A 25,653-nucleotide genomic window follows, 5' to 3' on the forward strand; every position below is an offset into this window, starting at 1 on the left:
AACCACTAGACCCCCAGGGCTGGCTGGGCCTGTCTTACTCCCTTACATAAACCCTTCAATGCTCCCAAACTTCTTCTTACTTGGCCCTACAAGGCCGTGCCTGATCAAGGTCCCTGCCTACAAGGCCAGACTTCTCCAGTTTTTACTTCCCTTCATTAACTACCTCCAGCCACACTGGCCTTCTGCAGGCCTGGGCACCAGCTCCTCCCTCTGCATCAAGTGCTCTTATTTTAGATTGTCACTTGGGTGGCTCCCTCTAATCACTTAGGACTCAGGTCACCAGGGTCCCTTCCTCAGAGGTTTTGCTTACACATTCTATCTCAGGTTTGCATTTGTAGTAGTGAGGGAACAACTTGCAGTTATTTAGAAAATATGTCTATTTAGTTTTGCCTGCCTTTCCAGCTAGATTTTAAATTCCATGGAGGTAGGACCCATATTACATCTCCAGTGCCTGAAACAAGGTGGGCACTCAAATACTTCTGAGTTGTTATTGAACTGGCTATAAAACTAAGTTTTATGATCAGAATTTTATCTTAAACACTTTAGGTAGCATTATGACAATACTACCTAAATGCTATCCAAAACCTTATTTGGATTCTTCCACGATTAAACACCCAGATAACAAGCTTGACGCCTAGAAGCCCAGGGATGGCTTAGGGGTTCATGAAACCCCTGAAGTCACAATGCCTCCTTCTAAGTACATGTGCATTTTGATGGGGAAAATGTCAGAGCTTCTCCATATTCATAAATTAGAACGTAGATCAAGACAGACTTAGAACTACTGAACAGCCTGGAAGTTTCAAAATCACATTTCCTTTAAAACAGCCATGTCTCCATACTTTGTATGTTATGTATAGCCTTGCCATCCACTAAATTCACACCATGGGATCTAGAAGGAAACAAACCTTTTACTATACTGACGCAATATTTCAAAAGCAATTTTATAAAATACATTTTTCCCTGTCTAATTTCAATAAAAATCAGAAAATGCACATCACTTACAATAAAATTCAGAAAAAAACCCCAACATCTGACAGGCATTAACCCATTCGACGAATTAGAAAGCCTGCTTCCTGACAGGGGGAGGGATATTATATCCTGCCTGTGACGTCACTGGCCTTCAGTTTAACCCTGCTTTACCCTGTACCCTCTAATAATGATTTTTAAATGGTTAAGCACTTACCATAATGTGATTGAAATGCCTGCGGTTTGACAACCTGATTACAGTCGTTACACACCACCAAGTAGAAATCATCGTGGGCGGGACAGAGACCAAATATTGGCATGTCTGCAACAGAGAAAGAAAGCATCACTCGCTCATCTGGTTCTGATGAACACGAAACCATTTAGGGTGGTGATACTTTCTAGAGGAGCTGCCTTTTGATGAGGTGCACCAGGACAAATGTTACTCTAGGTTAAAAGTAACTGATGTGGCACATCATGACTATTAAGAGAGAAAGCAAATCAGTCAGGCTTACAGAAACACCTATTACAAAGGGTTAAAATAAAACGCACCAAAAATCATTAGCATGAGGACAAATAGACAAATCTATTAAAATACAAACAATGAATATATTCACACAAGAAAGCAACTTTAGATGAACTTTACCAAGGGTTATGGGGAAGAATCTGCAACCACATACAATGCTTAGCAATTCACAAAGCTGAACCATCTAATGGTTTTATTTGTTTAACTATGCATTCTATTCCGGCCATCTGGTCTCTGAGTTCTATGGAACAGTTAAGAAAGGAAGCAGAGGTTTCACTGAAGAGTAAAACTGCTGGTTTCATCAGCATGTAATACAAAGAAAATTATTTTTATACTCTTTTTTCAGGTCACAACAACTTCTAGTCCTTTTGCTTACATACTGATGCAAGTGGACAGATGGAACCTCAGTACACACACAGTATTTCATATATTTATCTCGGCTACTAGAATAGGGTAAGATACAAATTGGATTTTTTATAGTAAGAAGTTAACTTAAAACACAAATGTGAAACGAAACTATCTGCATAGACGTGAAAACTGAAAGTAACTTGATAGCTGATAATATATGGTTAACTAAAAAGTCCTACCATGAACAATTAATTATTAACAACAATGCAGGGAACAGAGCTAACAGTTCAGATCCAGAATCTAAATCTTTTAAATATTTCAAAATTGGTGATTTTAAACAAGTATTTTACACTATGCACTACATGGAATATCTGCAATGGACAGATAATTAGCACATTTCAATTAGGCAAATATTTTGGTAGACCAAATACCAAGTTTAAAGGAGGGGAAAAAAGATCCAAAAAGCTAATTAGCATCTGCTTTCTTTCCTGTAAAATTTAATTTCACACTTTCTCCAGCTTGGGTGTTCTTAGTGGTTTTAAAGGAAAAAGAAAATGCCCAGAGGAGATGTCAAGTAATGATAATCTCTAAAATATCAAATTACTGATCTAATGTCTACACAAGGTTATAGCTCAGATTTTCTTAAACAGTTTCTATTACACTGAACTTCACAGATAGCTAGCTATAAATCTGAAATATACCAGGGACCAACCTGATTCTGGGATGTGGTAGCAGCATTGAGCAGTTTCTATGTGCTATGATCTCATTCTATCCTCACATCCGCTGAGGCAGATATCAGTATGACCTCACTCTAAAGAGGAGGAAACTGATCCACAGAGAGAGGAAGTACTTTGTCTAAGTCAAGAGCTGAGATCTGATTCTGACTCATAATGATGGCTTGAATTTGGTCCCTTGAAGACCAGAGGAATATGATTTCTAGAAATTCCTTCCAGATTCCAACTTCAATAAGTTAGAATGTCAGGGCTGAACACCTTTGGCTGCATAAACTGATTAGACAAACATAAGAAGCTTCTAGTAGACTGCTGACTTCTGTGACTAAGCTTAATAATTTAATGAAAAATAAGAGCCAAACAATGTGCTATTTTCCTTGAGAGCATGCCCACATTGAGTTAAAAATAGTACATGTGGGGGAAAGAGAAAGGTTATATCCATACAATGATCAACATGTAATAAGCCATTTTCTATGGCTACGGTTTCTTGCCATGACATTTCATTAATAAAAATAAAAATTTAGGAGCCTGCCTGGTAGTGGAGTGGTTAAGTTCATGCACTCCACTTCAGTGGCTGGGGGTGTGTGGGTCTGGATCCTGGCCATGGACCTATACACCACTCATCAAGCCATGCTGTGGTGGCGTCCCACACACAAAAACAGAGCAAGATTGGCACAGATGTTACTCAGGGACAATCTTCCTCACCAAAAAAAGAAAAGAAAAGAAAAGAAAGAAAGTAAATTAAAAAATAAATTAAAAAAAATTTAAAGTAGTTTACGTTAAACTACTTTAAATTCCATATATACCTGTGCTAAACCCCTCCAATACAGGACAATTAAAAAGGAAAATCTGAATTCCAGAAACAGTGTAACATTCATAATTTACAACTGGAAAGCATGAAATTCCTATGAATATCAAATCAACAGTTTGATTAATGAATCAACTCAATTAGTTTTATTCATTAAACAGTAGTTAAAACAGCATTAAATTAAGAGGTCTCATTTTAGATTTAGGCCTCTGCCATGTGCTGGTTTTTGTGGTTTCCCACAGCACTCAATATCAAACAATGCTGTTTAAAATACATGACTTTGCCAGATATGAGATATTTCTGGGGACTAGCCCCCTGACCCTTTTATAAATAGTGCAATCTAAAAAAATTAAAAACTATACCAATCCTTTTAAGTAATAAGAATTCAATTGACCACAATGATATTTATATAGAAAACTGTTCTTTCTTTGCTTTGATTCCTTTGATCCTTTTGTGAGACTTAGAAACACTAATAAAACTGAGAGAGTAGGGGTCATTCTGTAAGGGATTAGGAATCTATACTTCTGTAAAAAGTTCAATGGCCTCAAAACTTCAGATCATCTGCAACTGATGATGACAGTAATGATGCTAATCATAATGATAAACAGTTGGCATTTACAGAGAGACTACTATGTGCCAGGACCGGTGCTAAGCACTTTTTATATGGTTCATTTATATGGTACAATATAACACTCATTTTACTGATGGACATGTGAACTTTCTAATATCACCCAGCAAGAAAGCATAACCAGGACTCAAACTCAGGTTTGCACTATTTGCGAGTTCAGTTCTTAATCTCTCACTAGCCTATCACACCTCCCTAAAAAGCCTGCATATGTGTGCGTGCACACACACACAATTCCTGTGGAAAGAAAGATGGTATACTTAAATCCAGTTGATGTCTCCCTATGAAATCAAGTTCCTGTTATGAAAATCTACAGAAACTTTAATTTTAGCTTTCTAAATTCTTTATTTTCAGATATCCATATTTGGAAGTAAGCCAGAGGATACAAAATAATTTAAATGTCTTCTTCAGCAGAAAAAAAGATAAAGGAGTTCTATAACCTTTTTCTGCACTGGGACATTCCAGAAGCCCTAGCAACAGGAAAAGAGTGTGGAATGTTGTGGCAACAGAGAAAATGAAATATTTTTTGTGAGAGACAGTATGTAGGTTTCTGAATATTTTTAAAGCTAACGTTCACAATCAGCCCATGTACAAATTAATATATGGAACTTGCCCAAATGTAAAGCTTGATTGACAACAGAAAATAAAAGAGTTGATAAAAATGAGTTCCTACTGAATTAACAAAAAAAAATGTTTACAAGATACACTTTAAATATGCAACTTAAACCACTATATACTTCAAAATAATGAAAAGTTTTAAAACTGTACTTGACCCCATGGACTCTGAACTAATTTGAAAGAATGAATTTTATTGCATGTAAGCCCTAAATCTTTCTCAGGATTCAGGTCACCCCGATCTCCCAATTATGACGTGGTCCAGCATCCACATCTAGGCCATTGTGTACTTTGGAGACCCCAGGCCTGCACAGTAGGAGAGATTGGGTTTAAGTACATGGGCACGTGAGCACATGTGTGCAGAAACTCCACAATCACAGAAGGAATGAAGGCTCTCTCCTTGAAACCAGACCCTGAACAGAAGCGAACGTATTCAATTACTTTGGTGCTGCTATCCCCATTCGGAGGTCTGTACCCAACAACAAAAGTTGAGGGTTGTAGCAAAGCATTTCACCCTTGCCACTCCCAGGTGTCTCCCTTCTCCCACAGTCCCAAACGTCTACATGCCAATGACTCCCACGTTTCCATCTCTAGACCAGATGGCTCCCGAGCTGTCTAGACTCACATATCCAACTGCCTACTAGACATTCCCATCTGGATGGCTTATATACATCTCAAATGGAACAAGCGTGCCCAAGAGAACTTCACTTCCCACTCTGTCCTGTTCCCCACCCCCAAAAACCTTTTTGGGTAAATGATAGCACTCATGCCCCCAATTGCTCAAACTAAAAACCCAGATATCATCTCTGACTCTTCTTTCCCTCATCACATCCAGGCCACCAGCGGGTCTAGTCAGCTCTACTCTAAAACCTGTCCAGTTCTCTCTGTTATCTAGGCCACTGCTCTAAGAGCCCGACACCACCACCTTCTGATGGACTATGGAAGAGTCTCCTAAGTGCTCTACAACTGCTTCCATATAGCTGCCACGGTGAATCTCTGAAGTCCTCCACAGATCCCGTCATTACTGTTAACATTTCTCCAGTGGCTACCCACTCGTCTCAGAGCAGAATCCCAGCCTTTACCATAACCCCCAAAGCCCTGCCAGATGTTCATCTAGCTCCCTCATCGCCCTCTCACTATGTTCTCTTATTCCCTGCTCCTCTCTCCTTGGCCCACTCTGCCCCAGGCACAATGACCTCCACTCTCTCCTTAGACCCAGAAAGATCTCTCACCCAGGCTTGGTGCATTCTTACACATCAGGTCTTGGCTCAGGTGTCATCTCTTCAAAGGGCTGCCCCTTCCCCATCCTCAATTAGTTATTCTGTATCACAGGTATTTAAGCAGAGTGGCTAACAGTGAGTCACTCCCTATCACTCTGAATCCAATGAGACCTTGGGCAAGTTCTATAATGCTTTGAACTTCAGTCTCTTCATCTGTCAAATGGTGATGATCACAATACCTAATTTACCTGGCACTTCACAAGGTAGAAAGATTAAGAAAGTTAATACAGGGGCTGGCCTTGTGGCATAGTGGTTAAATTCACGCTATCTGCTTCAGCAGGCCTGGGTTCACAGGTTTGGATCCCGCATGCAGACCTAGCACCAGTCGTCAGCCATGCTGTGGTGGAATCCCACATAAAATAGAGGAAGATTGGCATAGATGTTAGCTCAGGGAGGGAGGAAAGGAACGAAGGAGGGAAGGAAGAAAGGAGGAAGAGAGAGAGGGAGGGAGGGAGGGAGGGAGGGAGGAAGGAAGGAAGAAAGGAAGGAAGACAGAAAGACAGACAGACAGACAGAAAATTAATACATGCAAAGCCCTGGAAGGCCCTAGGAAGTACACACTCAACATCATCCCACAACCTGTGAGATGAGTTATGCATCCCCATTGTATTGATCAGGAAACTAAGGCACACAGACACTGAGATCTCACAAGCTAGGAAGTGGCAGAGTCAAAATTTGAACCCAGGCCTGTTGGGCTCACAAGCCCAGGCAATTCCCAACATTCTTCCAGAAACTCTGCCAGAATCTTGCTCCTCCATGACACTCCCACCGCCAATGCCCAGAGCTCAGGGCCTGCTGGCCTCTACACACCACGACAGATCTCCTAACAGGTCCAGAGTTTCTACCTTCTTTAGCCTTCCCCACTCTGCTGCCAAAGCCACCGACCTACAAAGCAATGATGCCGTTTCTCTCCCTGAAGACCTCTGCTGGCTCCAAAGTGGGGCTTGGACCCCTGACCTACCTCTCTGTAAGCAAGGCCCTAGCATTCTGGCTCTTCCCATCTCTCCAGTCTGAGTCAACCTGCTCCAGTCTCAAGACTGTCTCAGCCTTCTCAGAACCTGCTGTGTTCTCCCACAATCCTACCTCTTGACCAGAAGAGTTCCTGTAGCAGGGAAAGCTTTTCCTTCTTCTTTCTGGAGTTCCCACCATTCAACAAGAACCAGCTCCAATGGCCTTTCTGCTTTGCTCTCACTTACACCATTCATACCTCCATTATAGTCCTTCACTCACTGATTTATCATGTATGGATGGTAATTTATAAGTGGACATCTCTGAAGCCCTGTCTGATGGCAGACCCCTTGTCTTACCTGGCACAGATCCTGAGAAGTGAGCTCTCACTGCATGTCTGTGAAGTAATGACTGGCATTTGGAACTCTTCTGTAGCTTCCAGTTAAAACATTAAAAACTAAGATCCCTGACCTGGCCCACAAGGCCCTGAATAACCTGGACTTGCCTCTCTCCCCACTAGATCTCTGCAGCTTGCCCCTCTGGTCTTTGTTTTGTTCCTAGAGCACACCATGCTCTCTCCTATCACAGTACCCTGGCACTTGCTATTCCATCTGCCTGGATCTTGCTTCCGCCAGATCTGTACCTGGCTTGTTGCTTCACTTCATTTTGTCTCAGCCTCAATCTCACTTCCTTGGAGACTTGGCTAGGCAGGACCCTGTTACATGTTCTCAGAGCACTGGCTTAGCCTTGTCACACAGCACCATCCTCTGTTTCTAAGTATCCATCTAGCTCTGTGGGCCTTAATCTCTTCCCGCTAAACTAAGTTCCACATTTGTCTTGTTTTCTCCTCTAGTGACAGAGCCTAATAACATCTAACTTGACAGATAGGAAGCAGCAAATGACTATGTGTTAAATGTTGTTTGATGGATCATAACTGCAGAGTTACAATTGTGCCTTTATGTCATTTAATGACATACAGTCATCCTCTAGAATTGGGTATGCCCAGTGAGAGAGAAGTTCAAGGGTGAGAAGGCTTCCCTTGAACACACGATCCTATTCCTAGTGGGAGTTTCCAGTAAAATTTCATGTTTCAGGGTCTGATTGTCTAACATGCATATTGGCCAATTCTCTTTTGCTAGTGTGTGCAGTTCAGTAACTAAGAGCAGTTCTGAAGTCAGACTACTTGGATTCAAGTCCCCTATTCTTCCTCTTACTAGCTACGTGAACATGGTTAAGTTATTGAACCTCTCTGAACTTCAGTTTCCTCATCTGTAAAATACAGTTAACAGGACCTATATTTTATAGTGTTGTTGTGAGGATTAAATGAACTAATCCATGGAAAGCACTCAGTTCTGAGCACATAGCAAACACTCAATAAATGTTAGCAAAAGAAATAAAAAGAAAATATATGCACTAGAAATGTCAGCTGCAACGGCCCCAGCTCTCACCAATTCAACTCGGAGGAAAGATATATACGCCAAAGAGCAACTGACTATTTTACATTGTGAGCCTAACTCTTAAGGAGTCTTGTGCTCAAACTGCTGAAGATACACTCCTCCCTGTAAGCAATGAAAGGCAGGGGAGTAGCAGAGGAGATTGGCTGGGGTTCCCCCTGTAGAGAATCAGGGCCCATGCTTTGCAGTTTAAGCTCTACCATGCAAGCCAGGGAGAACCCAACCAAGATCTTAGGCAAGGAAGAAACATGATGCAAAAGGTCACTCTGGCATGAGTGTGCATCGACTTATGTAAAGGGGGGAAAGTGGTCCTCAAGGGCTGATGCAAAAGTCAGAGTGAGGCAGGAAGTTCCTGTGTGATGAAGATGGGGGAAACTAGACTGAAGACATGCTCTCAAGGACCCTGCAGAGAGCTCAGGAGACGGTGGATGGAGGGTGAAGCAGAGGGAAGAAAGCTAAACAGGGGTCGACAGTTTCTTGCTGCTTCATTGCAGCTAATGTGGATGCATGAATGGTGGGAGACACAGATGAAAGAACTTAGTTTGCTAAGGCAATGGTGCCTAGCAGTTAAAAGCACAAACCTCTGGAGCCAGACCGGCTGTGTTCAAATCCCAGCCCTGTCACTTACTAGCCTTTACTTCAGTTTCCTGACCTACAAATGGGTAAAGTAATAGTACCCACCTCAGCGGTTGTTGGGAGGACTAATGAACATACATAAAATGCTTAGAACAGTGTAAATTACTTTGTAAATGTGAGCTTTTATCATCTTCCCCATCACTGTCCTCCAGTCTTCTTTTTTTTGAGGAAGATTGGCCTGAGCTAACATCTGCCAATTCTCCTATTTTTGCTGAGGAAGGTTGGCCCTGAGCTAACATCTGTGCCCATCTTTCTCTACCTTATATGTGTGATGCCTCCCACAGCATGGCTTGATGAGTGGTGCATAGGTCCATCCCTGGCATCCAAACTGTGAGCCCCAGGCCACCAAAACAGAGTGCACAAACTTAACCACTACGCTACCGGCCGGCCACTGTCCTCTGGTCTTTGATCTAAACAGCACTGTGCTCCCCTCTGTGTATTCCACTTCCCCACCCACACACAGTAACCAGTGATATTTTAAATCACAAATGTTACCTGGTCTGATTAAACCCCTTAGTGGTCCTCCAATGTAGTCAGAATGAAAACCAACATTTAGAAAGCCCTGTACGAGGGAACCAAACCCGGGCCACCAAAGTGGAGTGCACCGAACTTAACCACTAGGCCACCAGGGCTGGCCAGTCTAACTCTCTTCTGACTACTGTTTGCATGGTCTATCTTTCCATTAACTTTCAACTTATTTCTGACGTTGAATCTGAAGTATGCCTCTTACTGACAGCATATTGTTGGATCATGATTTTTTTTGAGGAGGAGGATTAGCCCTGAGCTTACATCCATGCCCATCTTCCTCTACTTTATATGTGGGACACCTGCCACAGCATGGCTTAATAAGGGGTGTGTAGGTCTGTGCCCAGGATTTGAACCAGCAAACCCGAGAACCCTGGGCCACCGAAGCCATGTGCGTGAACTTTACTATGCCACCGGGCTGGCCCTAGATCACGATTTTTTTTAATCCACTCTGTTCACTTCTGCCTGCCGAATAACGTTTAGTCTATTTACATTTAATGTAACTACTGATGAGGTAGGACTTATGTCTCTGATTTTGCTATTTGTTTTCTATACGTATTGTCTGTTTTTGTTCCTCTATTCTATTACTGCCTCCGTTTGTGTTAAATTGAGTATACAAGTATACCTTTTTAACTCCTCTTTTTTCTTTTACCTTTCTCCCCCCCTTAAGTTATTTTCTTAATGATTGTCCTGGAGTTACAATTAACATCTTCAAACAATGTAGGGTTTGAATAAAACCAACTTAATTTCAACAGTATACAAAAGCTTTGCTTTGACATGGCTCCATTTTGTGCTTTTTTTCCTCTGCATATGGACCATGTCTTGCTGTTTCTTTGCTTGTCTTATAATTCTTTGTTGAAAATTGGACATTTTAAGTAATATAATGTGGCAACTCTGGAAACTAGATCCACCTGTCCTTTTCGTTTGTTTAAGTGATCTACTGGTCTAATTGTGTAAAGTCTGTATTCTTTGTTCTGTGTGGTTAAGTCAAGTCTCTGCTTGGTAAGCTAATTATTGGACAGGGATTTCCTTAAATATCCTGAACCAATAAGTCTCCCAGCCTTTGCTGAGAGGCTCTGTGTGTATGTTGGCACATGCCTTCAATGTTCTAGCAAGCAGTTGATAATTCTGTCTGAGTCTTCACTTCCTGCTGGCATAGAGCCTCAAGGTCAGTCAGAGGGGAGAGATTAGGGCTTTCCCAGGTCATTCTTGGGCATGTGTATAGCGACATATATATCTATCTATATATATATCTACATATATACACACACACACACACAAACATACACATACATGTGGTTTTCTAGATTCCCAGGAATAGCGTTGGAGTTCTTTAAAGTTCTCAACTGACATCTCATTCCCCAGTGTTTCCTATTTGGTTTTTTGGTCAGCCTCTTGCTAGCCTCAAGTGGTATCAGCACTTCAGACCAACAGCAATGTTCAATAATTGCCACTAATTGTTTTTGACAAACACCCTAGGGATAGGGCACAGAGTGGGCTCCGAGCCAGCTCAAATAAAGCCAAGTTTTGAGAATAGAACTTTTTAGGGACGTACTACACTGGAGATAGGGCTTTGAGGGGACCCAAACTCATTCTGTCCCCTCTGGTGGCTTCTAAGTAGCTGTTTTTCACAGCTACCATAGTTGTCAGACTACTGGTTTTCAAAGTTAATGTAGAGCTTAGGGGAGGGGGAGGCGGGCAGGGAGAAATAGGGTGAGTTAAAACACCACAGAGTTTTCTGTATTTATGGAGATTCAGTCATTTTTCTTACATAAATGCTCAACAGATCCTGTAAGCTTTTAATTTTCAGAATTCTGAAAAAGTTAATTTTGACATTTCCTGCCAGTATTCTCATTGCTTTTATAGAGGAGATGATTTTCGGAGGTCCTTGCTCCGCTATCTGGAAGTGCTTACTGGAAGTATTTTAATGGAGGGTAATATTATCAGATTGTTTATTATTTTCAACATTGCTCAGACTGCAGTGTGGAAAAGGGAGGTTCATGGTTCAAAAGGAGAAGTGAGATGGCCAATCAGTTGCTGTTTGCAATAGTACGGGTTGGAGACATGGGATAGCTTGGACTTGGGAACAGCAGTGAGATGGCACAGAAAAGATTCAGAGATATTTAGAAGGAACTGTTGACATGACTTAGTAATGGCCTGGATACAAGGATGGTACAGAGAATGATGCTAAGTTTCCCATCCTGCAGGACAGGATGGATTGGTGGTGCCAGTCTCTGAGAAGGAATCCTGGAAGAACGCCAGGTCTGAGAATGAGGATCATACACTTGGGACATCTGAAATCTAGGTGCCTCTGAGATTTCCAAGAAGATACCAAGGAAGCCACCATTTTGAAGACTCTCCCCTAACTTTAGAGAAATGTTTTATAAATCAAGTCCTAAAACATTATGTCTTTCATATGAAAAAACGAAAAGAAAAAAACAGGCAAGGCATATACGTACTAAGCATCAATAATTTAGTCACCCAGGAAATAAAAAATGGTTCCAAGAATGATGAGAACCACACATAAATGTCTTAAACTACTCATTGCTTACACTCAAGTGAATTAAAGCTTTCCCTAAAGGCAGCTTTATTTAAAGAGAAGTTACAGTAAAAATAAAGATCAATCTTCCTTGTGTCTAAAAAGATTCTGTTGCACTCATACATATATGTCAATTTAATGTTCTCATTGATGTCTGTGAAAATAACTCAAATCAATCAGATTTGTTCACGCCTCCACTAGTTCCATAAATACCCTAATGTCTCTCAGTTGACAGCACTTGGTCAGACCTAGGAGACAGGTGGAAATAGGTCAGACTAGGTCCCTGAAGTGCAAACTGTTCTTTTTTTGTCTTAATGCCAACTTCACTGAAAATCATACTTTTTTACTTCTATAATCATTTCCATTAGGCCTCGCTTTATGCAGGAAACTCACTTGTTCTGCCGCTTTTTCTGATCGGGTTTGGGGAGGGACAGATTTGTAAGGGAACACAAGGGGGCAAAGAGGAGTGTTGGCTACTGGTTAATTACTTCTACTCCTAATCTCTCTTATTGTCACAAAGGCTTTTCCTGTTTAAACAGATTAGGTGTTTATTACCACTGGGAAACATTAAAGTATTTCAAGTTTGTTTCGACTGTTAGCTCTTTTACTCATTTCTGTTTCAATAACTAGAAGACCTAATGGGCAATATTTTCACAAGAAAGTTTATGCATTCTCTTATCTCGGTTTTACTTCTTCAGAATTCACAGTTTCACTCCTTGTCCTTCCAGGGGAAACTGGTCAACATACCTGGACAAGGTGCTCAAAGCTCACTTACCACAACCATATGCAAACAGATGTGGTTGGCAGATAACACCCTGCATGGCCACAGTTCAGAGTGATGCCTCAAGTTCAACACCCAATTCTCCCCAGGTGCTTGTTTTTTGAGTGCTTCTGAAGTAAAAGGTCAGGCAAATGTTTAAAATACAATATACAGTCATGCGTCACTTAACGACAGGATCGACAGGATCCGTTCTGTGAAATGTGTCATTAGGTGATTTTGTGGTTGTGCAAACATCATAGAGTGTGCTGAAGGGGAACAAAATCTGCCACCCCCAAAATGTGTCTCTTTAACATGAGGATTATTTTAGGCTAATTATTTTTAAGAAACAAAAGACTCAGAAAGTTTTTCTCGTTACCTCTCCCTTAACTGCCTAAAAGAATTCAGATAAAAAAACATGTCTCAGGAAGTGAGCTATCACCTTAGTGGCATAACATTAACTAGATGGTAGACAGGGAGGAACCTAGAAAAGCTTGTTTGTTGGGCTTCCCTCTGTTGTCTTCTGTTTTTGTGCGGCCAAACATTTATTTACCAAACATTTGCTCCTTTCCTTCTACCTGTGAATTGCCTTCCTTCCCTTTGAAGTCCCTGACTCTCCCTACCCACAACATGTTCTTTTGTCTTTAGCTGAAGATGGCCTTTAAGGTGAAGGCTTTGACCATTTAGGCGAGTTACTTGCTTTTCATAGGTTTCTCCCCTGCATACATGTTATTAAACTTTTGTTTATTTTTCTCCTGTTAATCTGTCTCATGTCAATTTAATTCTTAGATCAGCCAGAAGAACCTAGAAGGGTAGAGGAAAATTTCTTCCCTCTCTAATACTTACACAAATCTAGACGGTATAACATACTACATACCTAGGCTATATAGTACTAATTTTATGGGACCACAGTTGTATATGTGGTCTGCTGTTGACCAAAAACATTGTTATGAGACACATGACTGTAACAATAAGAGACACTGTGTCAAACATTTATTGAAAACTTACTGGGCCAGACAGTGTGCTAAGTACTTTACACTCTTTCTTATGTAATCCTAACAACAATGCTGTGATACAGGTACTATTATTAGCCCAAGTTTATAAATGAGGAAATAAGCGTGGAAAGATTACGTAACTGGCCCATAATCACACGGCTGACAAGAGGTGGGGCTGGGGTTAAAGGTTAAATCTAGCTGACTCCAGATCCTAGTTCCTAACCAGCATGCAATGACATGGCACTGGTCACACCGCTTCCCTCCTTCCCCTAACAAGCATTTATTAAGGATCCTAGTAGTGTCACCTCTGGGGAAGAGTAAACTAGAAATATAAAGATTCAGCCCTTACAGAATTGATACAGCTTCTTAGATTATAAAAACTATTTACTTTAAGATACTCACTGGGCAAAACTATTCACATACGTTACTTTATACATAATACTACTTAAAATTCACCATTAGCCTAATACATCCCAAGTACCCTAAATTATGGTATATAAAAAATTACATTGGAAATGATTTTAGTGGGTGGGGGTGGGATCCAAATATGTTTAATAGAGGTACAAAGCATTCAATTATATTTTTAAAACACTAACATGACAATTCACACTTTCTTCCCCCCATTCAACACACTAGGAAGCACTTAAGACAATAGGGGAAAATAACTTTATATGCTAATAAATGGAAACTAACAGAAACCATACTTTTCCCCCACTAAGCGCTTGGTCTATTTTTTAGTTAACATATTTTGGTCCTCCTTCATTTCAGAAAAACAGCCGACACACTGCCTTATTTATGCCTATGCTTATCAGTAATGACATGGCCATATCTCTGCAAACAGTTGGTTAATTAATTTGTACCCCTATCTTCTGGCAGTCTGCCTAGGCAACCAAACAGCAAAAATAATTACACTAGGCTAAAGCGGGAACATTTTCACTCTTCTTTTTGAAATTTCTTATTGTGGGGCCTGTTGCTTTTCCTTAAATGGGTATAAGTTGTAGAACACTTGCAAATCAAATTAAGATCATTAGAAGACAAGAATGTTTCCATTCTTTACTATAGCATAAATATTCAATCAGGAATGAAAGGAGCAGACTAGAACTGACCAACTAGTCAAAGGCACAATGTATGGGCTGAGTAGACTCATGGATGAAGAAAAATCCAGCTCTATTCCAGAACAGACCTTCATCTTGTTGATTATGTTAGATCTGAGGTTACTCTATCAACAAATATTTACCTAGAACCTACCACAGGCAGTCCCCTACTTTCCTACACAAACCTCTATGTAAGAAAGTCAAACAGGAGATTACCAGGATCCTGTACTCAGTGCCATAAATCACAAAATTTCTAACTAGATACCACCTGTGAAACTCAGTCTCTGGGATATATTTCTATCACTTCAAAGGTACACACAACAGTCCCTTGATCAGCTTAAGCCCACCTAACATGCAACTGATGTCCCAGCTTTCTGCATGCCTGACGATTTTCATCTGTCTAGATTTTAACAAGGAAGTTCCATTTTAAGAGAGGAACTGGTTGGTTAGCTTCTAAAGTCAGCTGAAATCATCCTTGAAAATTTCTCAGACACCACATGGAGCCCAACCAGTAAGTCCTACACAGCCAGTTGTGTCACTGATGTTAGAACAGATGGCTGTTTTTACCAGATGAAACAGTTTGCTTGTGTTTAGGGGCCTTATTGTATGAAAAACCCCCATGTAATTAAACACCAGAATCACAGGACAATGTGATGCTTACACTTTGAGACACTTGTGGGAACTGAGACCAAATAAAGGAAAAGCAATCAAAAGTCCATGATTATTTGTGTGCTTACTATGTTCAAAGCACTCTTCCAGGATGCCATTATCTTTCAGGATAAGAGCAGTGAGCAATATCTTCTCCTCGTGGAACTTATGCCTTAGTTGATTCACCCCTCCCATTCAAGCACATTTCAGGGCAACACACATTGAACAACTGGTGAAATTAGCCACACTATTTTTCTGTTTTGTGCCATCGTATAATTTGCCTAAGTTACAAGCATTTATGATGCAACCCTCCTGTAAAAGTTTCAGATACATGTTTCTTACCACCAGTGTCGGAAAACTAGTTTGTACTGTATACTCATCTTTATAGTGAGCAAAATGCAGTAGAACAGTCAAATAACCACTCAAACACACTGCTGAAAGGGCAAAATAGGGACTACTGAAAAAACACTGTTGGCATCGACATCATGTGAGAGTCTGCACTATTCTTCGCCCTGATCTGTATCATGGTCCAAAACCATATGAAAAGCAGTTTAAGGGCATCATCATGGAACCCTGGAAAGTGCAATCTATTCAAACGTTTGAGACTCTGTGCTGAGTACTGGGAAAGAACGGCACGGTCAGACAGCCTCTGCCCATATAGAGCTTCCAAGCCAGGTGTGAAGCCCAGGCATTCACAGAAATACCACACTCCATAACTTCAAAGCTGCCATCAAGTTATGTCAATATAAGCCTTTGGGGAGAAATAAAATAATGTGCCTTTTAACTTTATAACCCATTCTGATTTCAGAAATATTGAAACGAGAAAAAGAGGCATCTTGGAATCAAAGATAGACAGGAATAGTTACTCTGGCACTTTCTGGGTGCTGCTGTGGAACATCAGTAAAATTCAGGATGGGAGGGAGTGCTCCTCTTGGTAGGCACCCAAAAGAATTTAGTTACTGCAGTGCCATAAGAATCTCAATAAGGGATCTCCTCCATAATATGATTTCTAAGGAAGGAGCTAGCACTCTTTCAACAGCATAACACCAGCAACACCAACACTCATTCATTCGAACATTTATCAAGTACCTTCTATGTATTAGACATTGAAGAACATTCCTATATGGCAAGCACTGAGGAGGGACTTTACATATATTAAAGTGGTGGTTCTCAACAGGGGTCAATTTTGCCCTCCAGGGAACACTGGAGAGACATTTTTGGTTGTCACAACTGGAGTGAGTGGTGCTACTGGCATTCGGTGGTAGAGGCCAGAAATGCTGCTAAAGATCCTGTAAAGCACAGGACATTACCCCATAACAAAGAATTATCTGGCCCCAAATATCAGTAACACTGAGGTTGAGAAACCCTGCATTAATTAAAGCACCCTCAAAATGGTTCTATAGGGGGGACACTATTCTAATCCATGCCTACTTGTGAGGAAACTGAGGCTAGGAGATGTTAAATAACTTGCCCAAGGTCAGAGGGGAAGTGAAGGAGCAGAGACTGTAACCCAGGAAATGTGATGCTGCTGGACAACAAGCATTAACACCCTGGATTACAGGAACCCAGAGAGGAAGTACTTAAAAAACTGAGTCACTAGGACATAACACTTCTCATTTAACCCTCTCTTCTCTCAGTTACCATCCAAAAGTATTCTCTTTCTCTCTCTCCCACAGGTCATTTCTTTCCGAGTGCTCCCCCATCCCATCTTGACGTCTGGAAGGAGGTGTACACAAAGGATGACTGATTTCTGATTTCTCCATCCATTGTTCAAAGAGTGGCTCCCATAAACACAAAGAAAAACATCCCCTGTCCCCAGGAACCCAGAGAACCAGGCAATTCTTTCTCTCTGTGAATTTTCTTCCCAGAAGTGGCGAAACTTCAGCACACAGTACACCAAAGAAGCCAGACTCAATCATAGCCTCCGAGTAGAGAGAAACGAAGAGGCTATGGCAGGTGGGAGAGGCTGCTGGCTGAAAGGCAAATATGAATGGACAGGACACATGGCGGCAGTTTTCAGACTTCCTCAGCTCCTAGAGGAGTTAGTCTCTGGCCTCTCAGTACAAATGCAGTGCCGACCATTAGCTGCAAAGGAGTTAGAGCAAGTGATTCTGAAAATAAGGATGAAACATCAGTAGCTTGTCAAGTGCAAAATTTGTGAATGTATCAACCACCTATCTTCCAATTACCTTTTTTTAAAATTTAAACTGAGGGTTTTATCTTAAAATAAATACTATACAAACTAATACAAAGAAAAATATCAACTGGCCACTCCCTCCAATAGACACCTGAGAGGCATCAACTTCATTATCCCTTCAGAAGGAACATTACCCTCTTCCCAGAAAGGTTCTCAAACTACTCTGCCCAGGTTTATTTCAATACCCAATAAAGAATATCATTTTAACAAGAGTGAGGACAAGGGAGATTACCACAGACACAGGGAAATTATATTTCCTCTTTTTCTGTAAAAGAAAAGTAGCTGAGACTACGCAGTCACTTAACGTTCTGTTCCTTCTTCAAGCCCAAATCCTGTACAGTTCATTCATCGTGGACTTTCTCAAGGCAGGTAGGAGACAGCTATTGCCTTTGCTTGAGACTGTGGAGGCCATGGTGCAGAGCAGATGAACAAAGTCAACAATAAGACGGCAAAAACTGTACCTCAGATTTTGAGTGGATTAAAGAGTGAATATCCTGGATACTTGCTGATTCTCGGATGAAGAACATTATGGTTACCAGGAAGCCTACAATTAATTCTTCCTTTAACAACAACACTTTGAAAGTCAGACTGCATTTTCAAATCAGGGGGCTCTAAGTTTCTACAGATAATTTCAATAGCCCAAAGCTTGGGGAGCAGGAAGACAGGGAAAAAAGTTGGATCCTGCCAGTTCCTTAAGGAGAGACAGACTCCAGAGAAAGGAACTGTGCCCCCAGCCATCATCATACTTTTCTGTCACCTAGATGGACCTCTGACACTTGAAAAGGCGTATTGGAGAGTATTTTGGCATTATCTACTTAAATATACCCTCCATTTGTCTGTTTATTTACAAAACGAGCAGACAAATAGAAATTTCACTAGTGCTAAGAAGCTTGTAAAAAGTATTCCAACTGTAACACTGTTAGTAAAAGCAGCAAAATGGCCATCAGCTTAAATATCCATCTATAGAGGTCGAGTTTAAACAACCATAGTATACTCACAATACAAAATACTACAGGTCGTTTAAAAAAACTTAGGCAGAGCTATACTCGATGTCACGGGAAGATCTCCTTCCGGCTGAACACAAAAAGCACGCTGCAGACATAAAGCTAGACCAGAGGCCCAGGAAGTCTGCCTGAGGAACTAATATGGAAGCTGAGACCTAAGAGATGAGGGTTAATGTTTTTTCTGTTGGGGAAGAGGGTTAGGGGAAAGAAGGGAGCACGGGAGGGGGAAGCGTGTCTGGGGAAAGAGTGTGCATAGAGACAGCAAATAACCAGAAGGGAGGAGCTAAGGAGCAGAGAGGATGTGGTGGGCTCTGGACAAATACAACCTTGTCCATCAGCCACATTAAGTAGTTTTCACTTTACCCTAAGGGCAATGGGAATCAGTGAAGTCAGTTAAGCAAGAGCAAGTCATTTAAGCAATAATAAACACTATCAGATGTGAGTTTCAGAAAGATCACCCTGGCTGCCACCTCATGTCCTGAAGTTTGTCCCTCATTTGCCCTTAATTTATGAACAGGTTCGATTATAAATATCACAAGGTATCATTATGACAAAAAATGATCATCTTCTCAGGCTGGCCCACTTATGGCTCTTAAGCAGCCAGAATACTATATGTTATTAATAAAAACTATAGAAAACAATACTGCTCTGAAAGCATTAATTAAGCAAAACAAAAAATTTACAAACTTAATAGGAAATTAAAACAAAAACTATCTTCAACAGGGGAACTTAAACAAAAAAATCTGCTTTAACTACAAGTGAAATAATAATGGAGACTTGCCACGATCTTATAAAAAGACTCCAGGTATTTTTTTTTCTTTTTTTGTTTTTGAGGAAGATTAGCCCTGAGCTAACATCTGCTGCCAATCCTCCTCTTTTTGCTGAAAAACCAGCCCTGAGCTAACATCTGTGCTCATTTTCCGCTGCTTTATATATGAGACGCCTACCACAGCATGGTGTGCCAAGCAGTGCCATGTCCGCAGCTGGCATCTGAACCGGCGAACCCGGGGCCGCCGAAGCAGAACGTGCGAACTTAACCGCTGTGCCACCGGGCCAGCCTTGACTCCAGGTATTTTCATTGGTGGTGCTGAACACTATTGGGTCATGAAAGCCTTTGCATATCTGCTGAAAAGTATATTTTCTGCCCCTAGAAAACTGTACTTAGGCAAATACAGACAATATTTTGCAAAAATCTATGAAGGGGTTTAAGGACCTCCACTGCTCAAATAAACTTAGTCTGAGAAGCTCTCATTTCAAAGCCCATGCATTAGTTCTTCATGTGTCTACTTCCACTTCTACCCTTAAGGTTTTTCGTTCCTTTGAGACACGTTTATCACAGCCACAATTTACATCTGTCACCCATGTTATGACATGAGATGGGAGACATTAAAAGAGAGCAGGATTTAATGCTAACTCTTCTCCTGAAGTAAGAGTTAGCAGGGTAGAGGGACAATTTAAAGCGGATGTGGGTGTACAAAGGAGACCACCTAAACCAGAAGAATATAGCCAGGAGCGTTGAAAACAAAGCAAAAAAAAGGATATGGCAATGATGTACCTTCTTTCTGAAGAGAAGGCAAGAAGGCCATAAGGGGGGCTGGCCCCGTGGCCAAGTGGTTAAGTTTGCGCACTCCACTGGGGTCGCCCAGGGTTTTGCCCGTTTGGATCCTGGGCGCAAACGTGGCACTGCTCATCAGGTCATGCTGAGGCGGCATCCCACATGCCACAACTAGAAGGACCCACAACTAAAAACATAGAACTATATACCAGGGGGCTTTGGGGAGAAAAAGGAAAAATAAAAATAAATCTTAAAAAGAAAAAAAAGGCCATAAGGAAAAAGGAACATTTGATCAGTCCCTCAGTGGCCACAGGCCAGGGATTTGGCGTGTTTTCTGCAGCAAGAGAAAGTCCACGAGTGCCCTCTCTGGTCTTCAAGGGCTCTTCCTTCCTGACACCCTAGTCAAGGCCAGACACCCTATAAACATAGATTTCACATACACTATCCACAGCTATTGCACACAAAACCTTTAACAGAGCTAAGCTACAATTTTGAGTAATTAAGCTTAACGCTTTCCACTTTTTCAGAGGGTTCTTACAAGTAAGTAATAGTAAGAAGATCACCAGTACAAACAAGAAGTCAGAACTTCCACTAAATATTCCATTGATTCCAGTTTTAAGGGCCGACCTCTTCTAGACCCCTCTGTGTTTCACTTTAATTCCTCAGCAGTTCTTTGAAACAGCACTGCTCTACTCTTCCACGCCCCATAGGGCACTCAATAGCCGTATTTAACAAAACCCACTCACGAGCTCTTACTATGTCTCCACAGAAGTAGTCACCTGCCCAGTGTCTTAAAACTTGGTACAAAAATCCTCAAGCAACAGGGGTATGTTAGAACTCATCCCAAATTTCACACTGTGGGATGTGAAAAAGATCAGGTGGCTGTTTTTCCCCACTGGCTCCTGTCTTCATTTGACAGTGTCCAGATAAAGACATAATTAGGGGCAAGGCCTTCCCGGGAAAGCTGGGGAGGGGCTGCAAACTCAGGGGTCTTATTATGAGGTATTTTCATCAGGCAAATAAGAACTTGAGTGATAATGCCAAACCAGTCGCTTGCAAGACATATTCCTTTCTCGTTCCTTATTACCTTTTCATAAAACTGACAGCACTTAAAATTTCCTGGGGATCTGGGAATAAAAATAAAAACTTTTAAAATGGAAGGAAAAGCTATCTCTGAATGGGGCTGCTACATTTTACCGAAATCAACCATTAAAGTTTAACGTCTCAAAGTAATCAGCACTATTTGAAAACCATTAAAATATATATTAAGACCTACTTTTCCTGTAAAACAAACACACAAACTCCGAAGTTATGTCCAATTTAGTCAGAGCCATTTCAAAACCCTAGATTCCTACCCACGGCTATTAAGCAGGTAATTCCCAGTCCCTGTGGATGGCTGAGGAGCTTCTCAGTGACCTCTCCACTGCCTGTTAGTCGCCTCACTGACAAGAGACAATGTGAACCCACTGTGTGCAGAGCAAAGACAGGAGGCTGGGTGGGGCTCTGCGGCCAGGAAGAGCAAGCTGGCCTGGCCTGCAAGCAAACTCCCCTTTGCCTTGTGCCAGTCGTGTCACATGTAGGCAAGACCACAGTAATGCAATATGACCAAAGAAAAGAAAAACATCTGAGGGAAAGTTTTGTTGTTGCTGTAACCTATTTCCCTTTTGGGAAGCACCACCAATAAGACAAGCAGAGATAGGAAACAAAGAATGAGAGGTCAGACCAATCAATTCAGCTACTTAATATCAAGCAGAAAATGGTTTGGTGAGGGAGACAGTAAAAGTTTGTGATTCTGATTTTCTTTCATTTTTTTTTTTTTTAAAGATTTTATTTTTCCTTTTTCTCCCCAAAGCCCCCTGGTACATAGTTGTGTATTTTTAGTTGTGGGTCCTGCCAGTTGTGGTATGTGGGACACCACCTCAGCGTGGCCCGATGAGCAGTGCCATGTTCATGCCCAGGATTTGAACAGGCAAAAACCTGAGCCGCCGCAGCAGAGCGCACGAACTTAACCACTCGGCCACAGGGCCGGCCCCTATGATTCTGATTTTCAAAAGAGAGACTCCTGGATAATCTTTTGAATTACCAGAATCTCCGTGCATTATTTTAAAAAGTTATATTAGCTTTGTTTCTCTTCCTAGCTGAAGACACTACCCTAAAAGGTTAGTATACATGCCACTTCCCTGATATGTTCAAAAAATTTCTCAATTATTTTCACCTGTTTCAGCTAACAAACTATTAGGATTCGCTTTCTGAGAGTTAACCATTTCTCCACCATGCATTCCACAAATTATGCTCACTATGGATTTTAAATGAATCCTTGCCTGGCCTAATAGACACACATATTCACCCCCCTCTCCTCAAGGTTTTAAGTCCAAAGTTGTCAGACAATACTCCCACTCTCCCCACCAGGACTTTACTGCTGCTGCTATTCCCTAAAACACCAATCAAGCAACATCCTTGATTTTAAACTGCTTTCTAGAGTGTGCTTTGATACTTTACTTGTTTACTCATATATTAAAGCCTATTCCAAGTGTCCCCAGATAAACAGCAGCTCAACAAGCAGAAATTAGCCACCACTGAACTGACAAATCAGGGAACCATCTGGCTCTGGGGTCAGCGAGACCAGAACTCTCAGCTCTGCCACGTATAAACTGTGTGATTTGGGGCAAGTTACCTTCCCTGGGCCTCAGTTTTTTCATCTTTAGAATGGGCATAGGTACCTGCTTTGTAGTACTGTTGGAAGGACTGAGGGAGGCAATCCCTGTAAAGTTCTCAGCACAGTGCCTGACACAGAGGAAGTGCTTAAATAATGAGTACTGCTATTACTCAGTACCAGGTAGTGGCTAAGATGCTTAATTTTTCAAGCTCTCAAATACTGTTTAAATAAAATGGGTATGCAAACCATATAGCTATCAGATTTTGACATGTTTTCATAATTCTTAAATGCCATCCATCGAAATCCTGTATTTAAAGAGTTGTTTTTATTTCAGAATTACTAAGGAGGTAAAAAGAGGATCTTTGTGAAATTTCTACAAATACTTACCCGGCACCTGATGAATACTAGTGCTTACCAACTTAAGCTATTAATCTATCTGGATGGTTTGGTTTTTAAATTAGGAAAAAAAATCTGTATTTTCGTTACTATAAATCTATATAATTTTTTATCCTGTCATAAATATCTCGTCAATGAGAACACTATGATTTATGGGTAGATTATAAACTCATACAACACAGATTATATTCAGCAACAATCACTAGCTTTTAAAAAAACATCCACCAAACATAAGATCTTTTAAAGAAATAGCCACTGCAGCTGCCAGTCAACAATGAAAAGCTCATCAGACATGGGGCTAAGTAAGATAAGAGGAATAGAAAGTATAGCACACAAAATCTACAGTCAACTCTGAGCCTGTCCCCAGTACAGTGGTTCATGAGAACAGAGAGAAAAAGACCTAGAAACAGTAATAAAGGGAAGGGAGAAAATAAATTCCCTATTCAGAGACCAAAAAAAGCACAAAGTTTACCTTGGGGAAAAAAAACCCTTGCGATGTAACAGAGGGATTCAGGCACATTGTCATTTGTTTGTACATAACCAGTTATTCCAAAACCAAAACCATTTCTCTTCACAGCATATTCCTACTCAACCAAAAAGAGGGTACTAGAACACTGAAAACAAAAGATGAGCAAGGTCTATCAAACTTTATAACCAACAAGGGGATGAAATGTTACTGCAGTGAACACTACCACTCCTGTCCCAACAGGAGGCTGAAGAATATTAGTAGGTAGTCCAAACTGCTTTTTCCCTCCAGGCCAATTTTGCAAATTTAGCCAAGACCTATGTAAAAACTTGTCATGATAATCCTTCTACCTGGAATTTATTCCCCGAATCTAACAGTAATGATAGATTTTAGCAAGTGATGGCTTGCTTTATATCAACACAAGATACTTACGGACAATTTTTGATAAGGGCTACAAAGCGATAGTGATGTGAAGGGCTCCTTTAAGAAGGTGATATCTAACCTAAGGAAAGGGTGGGGGCAGAAGGAGAAGCGGAAGCCCAGGCAGAGGGAACAGCACATGCAAAGGTTCAGAAGCGGGAAAGAGGCACTGGCCCTGTGGCCAAGCAGTTAAGTTCGCTCGCTCCGCTGCAGCAGCCCAGGGTTTCCCCAGTTCAAGTACTGGGTGTGGACATGGCACCGCTCGTCAGGCCATGCTGAGGCGGCATCCCACATGCCACAACTACAAGGACCCACAGCTAAGAATATACAACGGGGGGCTTTGGGGAGAAGAAGGGAAAAAAATAAAATCTTTAAAAAAAAAAAAAAAAGAAGTGGGAAAGAGCCCAGTGTGCAAGAAGAACTGGAAGGAGGCGGCTTGCCTGAGGCATAGTAGGCAAGGGGGAAAAAATGGAAGGTCATGAGGTTGGACAGCTTGGCAGAGGCTAGACCAAGCAGGGTCTGCAGGCCACAGTAAAGGGATCTGGATTTTCAATGGGCTACAAGGCCCTGTGTGATCTTCCTCCCCAACTTACTCCCAAGCCTTCAGCATCTGACTTTTACTAGTACACTCCCCCTACTCACACTTCTCCAGTCACCTGGCCCTCTGCTGTTCTTTGGACACTCCAGGATCCTCTCCCACCAGACCCTCTGGATTTCCTGTTCCTTCTGCCTGAAGGTTCACCCACGATATCCACAGGGCTCACATCTTCATATCCTACAAGTCTTGGTTCAGAAAACTCCTTCTTACTCTATGTTAAATTGTACCCCTCCACACTTTATCTTTCTCTGAAACACCCATCACCACCTAACATATATATATATTTCACTTTTTTTTTTTTTTTTTTTACTGTTGCCTGTCTCTCCCACTAAAATAGAAGCTTATGGGGGCAGTTCTAAAACATTTGCTGTTTTTCTGAAAATCACAACAATATCTAGCACAAAGTGGGTGCTCAATAAATACATGCTGACTAAATGAATGAATGAATGCAAACAAACAGAAACCATTAAACGGTTTTACCAGGGAGAAACAATCCATTTTAGATTTTAAAACCTCATTTCCTCAGTGTATCATCACCCAGACATTTGAGGATTTCACATTAAGGCGTTAGGCCACATGCCCCATTGGCCTCCAACTTCCAATTTAGCCACTGCCAATTCAATTTCCACGCTGCTACCATGGTGATCTTTTAAAGCCCACCCTCTGGACAAAGCACAGCCTCTTTTCAGGAAGACTTGCCTCCTGCTGCATCCAGCTCCCTCTCCTGCCCTCCAGTACCCACCTCCCAGGGCTGCAGCCGAGTTCCAGGCTCCCTTCGTAGAGACGCCCCCACCTCAGATGTTGCTCCCACATCTGACTGGCAACTCCTCCTTCAAGGCTTAAGAAAAGCTCCAACTCACCCCTTCAGC

General features: G+C 41.4%; 1 protein-coding gene across 7 annotated transcripts in view; it reads right to left on the reverse strand.

Moving 5' to 3' along the window:
* ATXN7 (ataxin 7) overlaps positions 1-25,653 on the reverse strand; it is a 130,801-nt gene that overhangs the window by 49,388 nt on the left and 55,760 nt on the right. For 6 of the 7 annotated variants that reach the window (XM_070237272.1, XM_070237270.1, XM_070237269.1 and 3 more), the window contains one exon: positions 1,184-1,288. The exons of the other annotated variant lie outside the window; for it this stretch is intronic. In XM_070237272.1, coding sequence (XP_070093373.1) covers positions 1,184-1,288 — 105 coding nt within the window. The remainder of the gene's footprint in view (positions 1-1,183; positions 1,289-25,653) is intronic. 7 annotated transcript variants of the gene reach the window in all.

This window comes from Equus caballus, chromosome 16 (assembly GCF_041296265.1).
Source record: "Equus caballus isolate H_3958 breed thoroughbred chromosome 16, TB-T2T, whole genome shotgun sequence".
Lineage (NCBI taxonomy): Eukaryota > Metazoa > Chordata > Mammalia > Perissodactyla > Equidae > Equus > Equus caballus.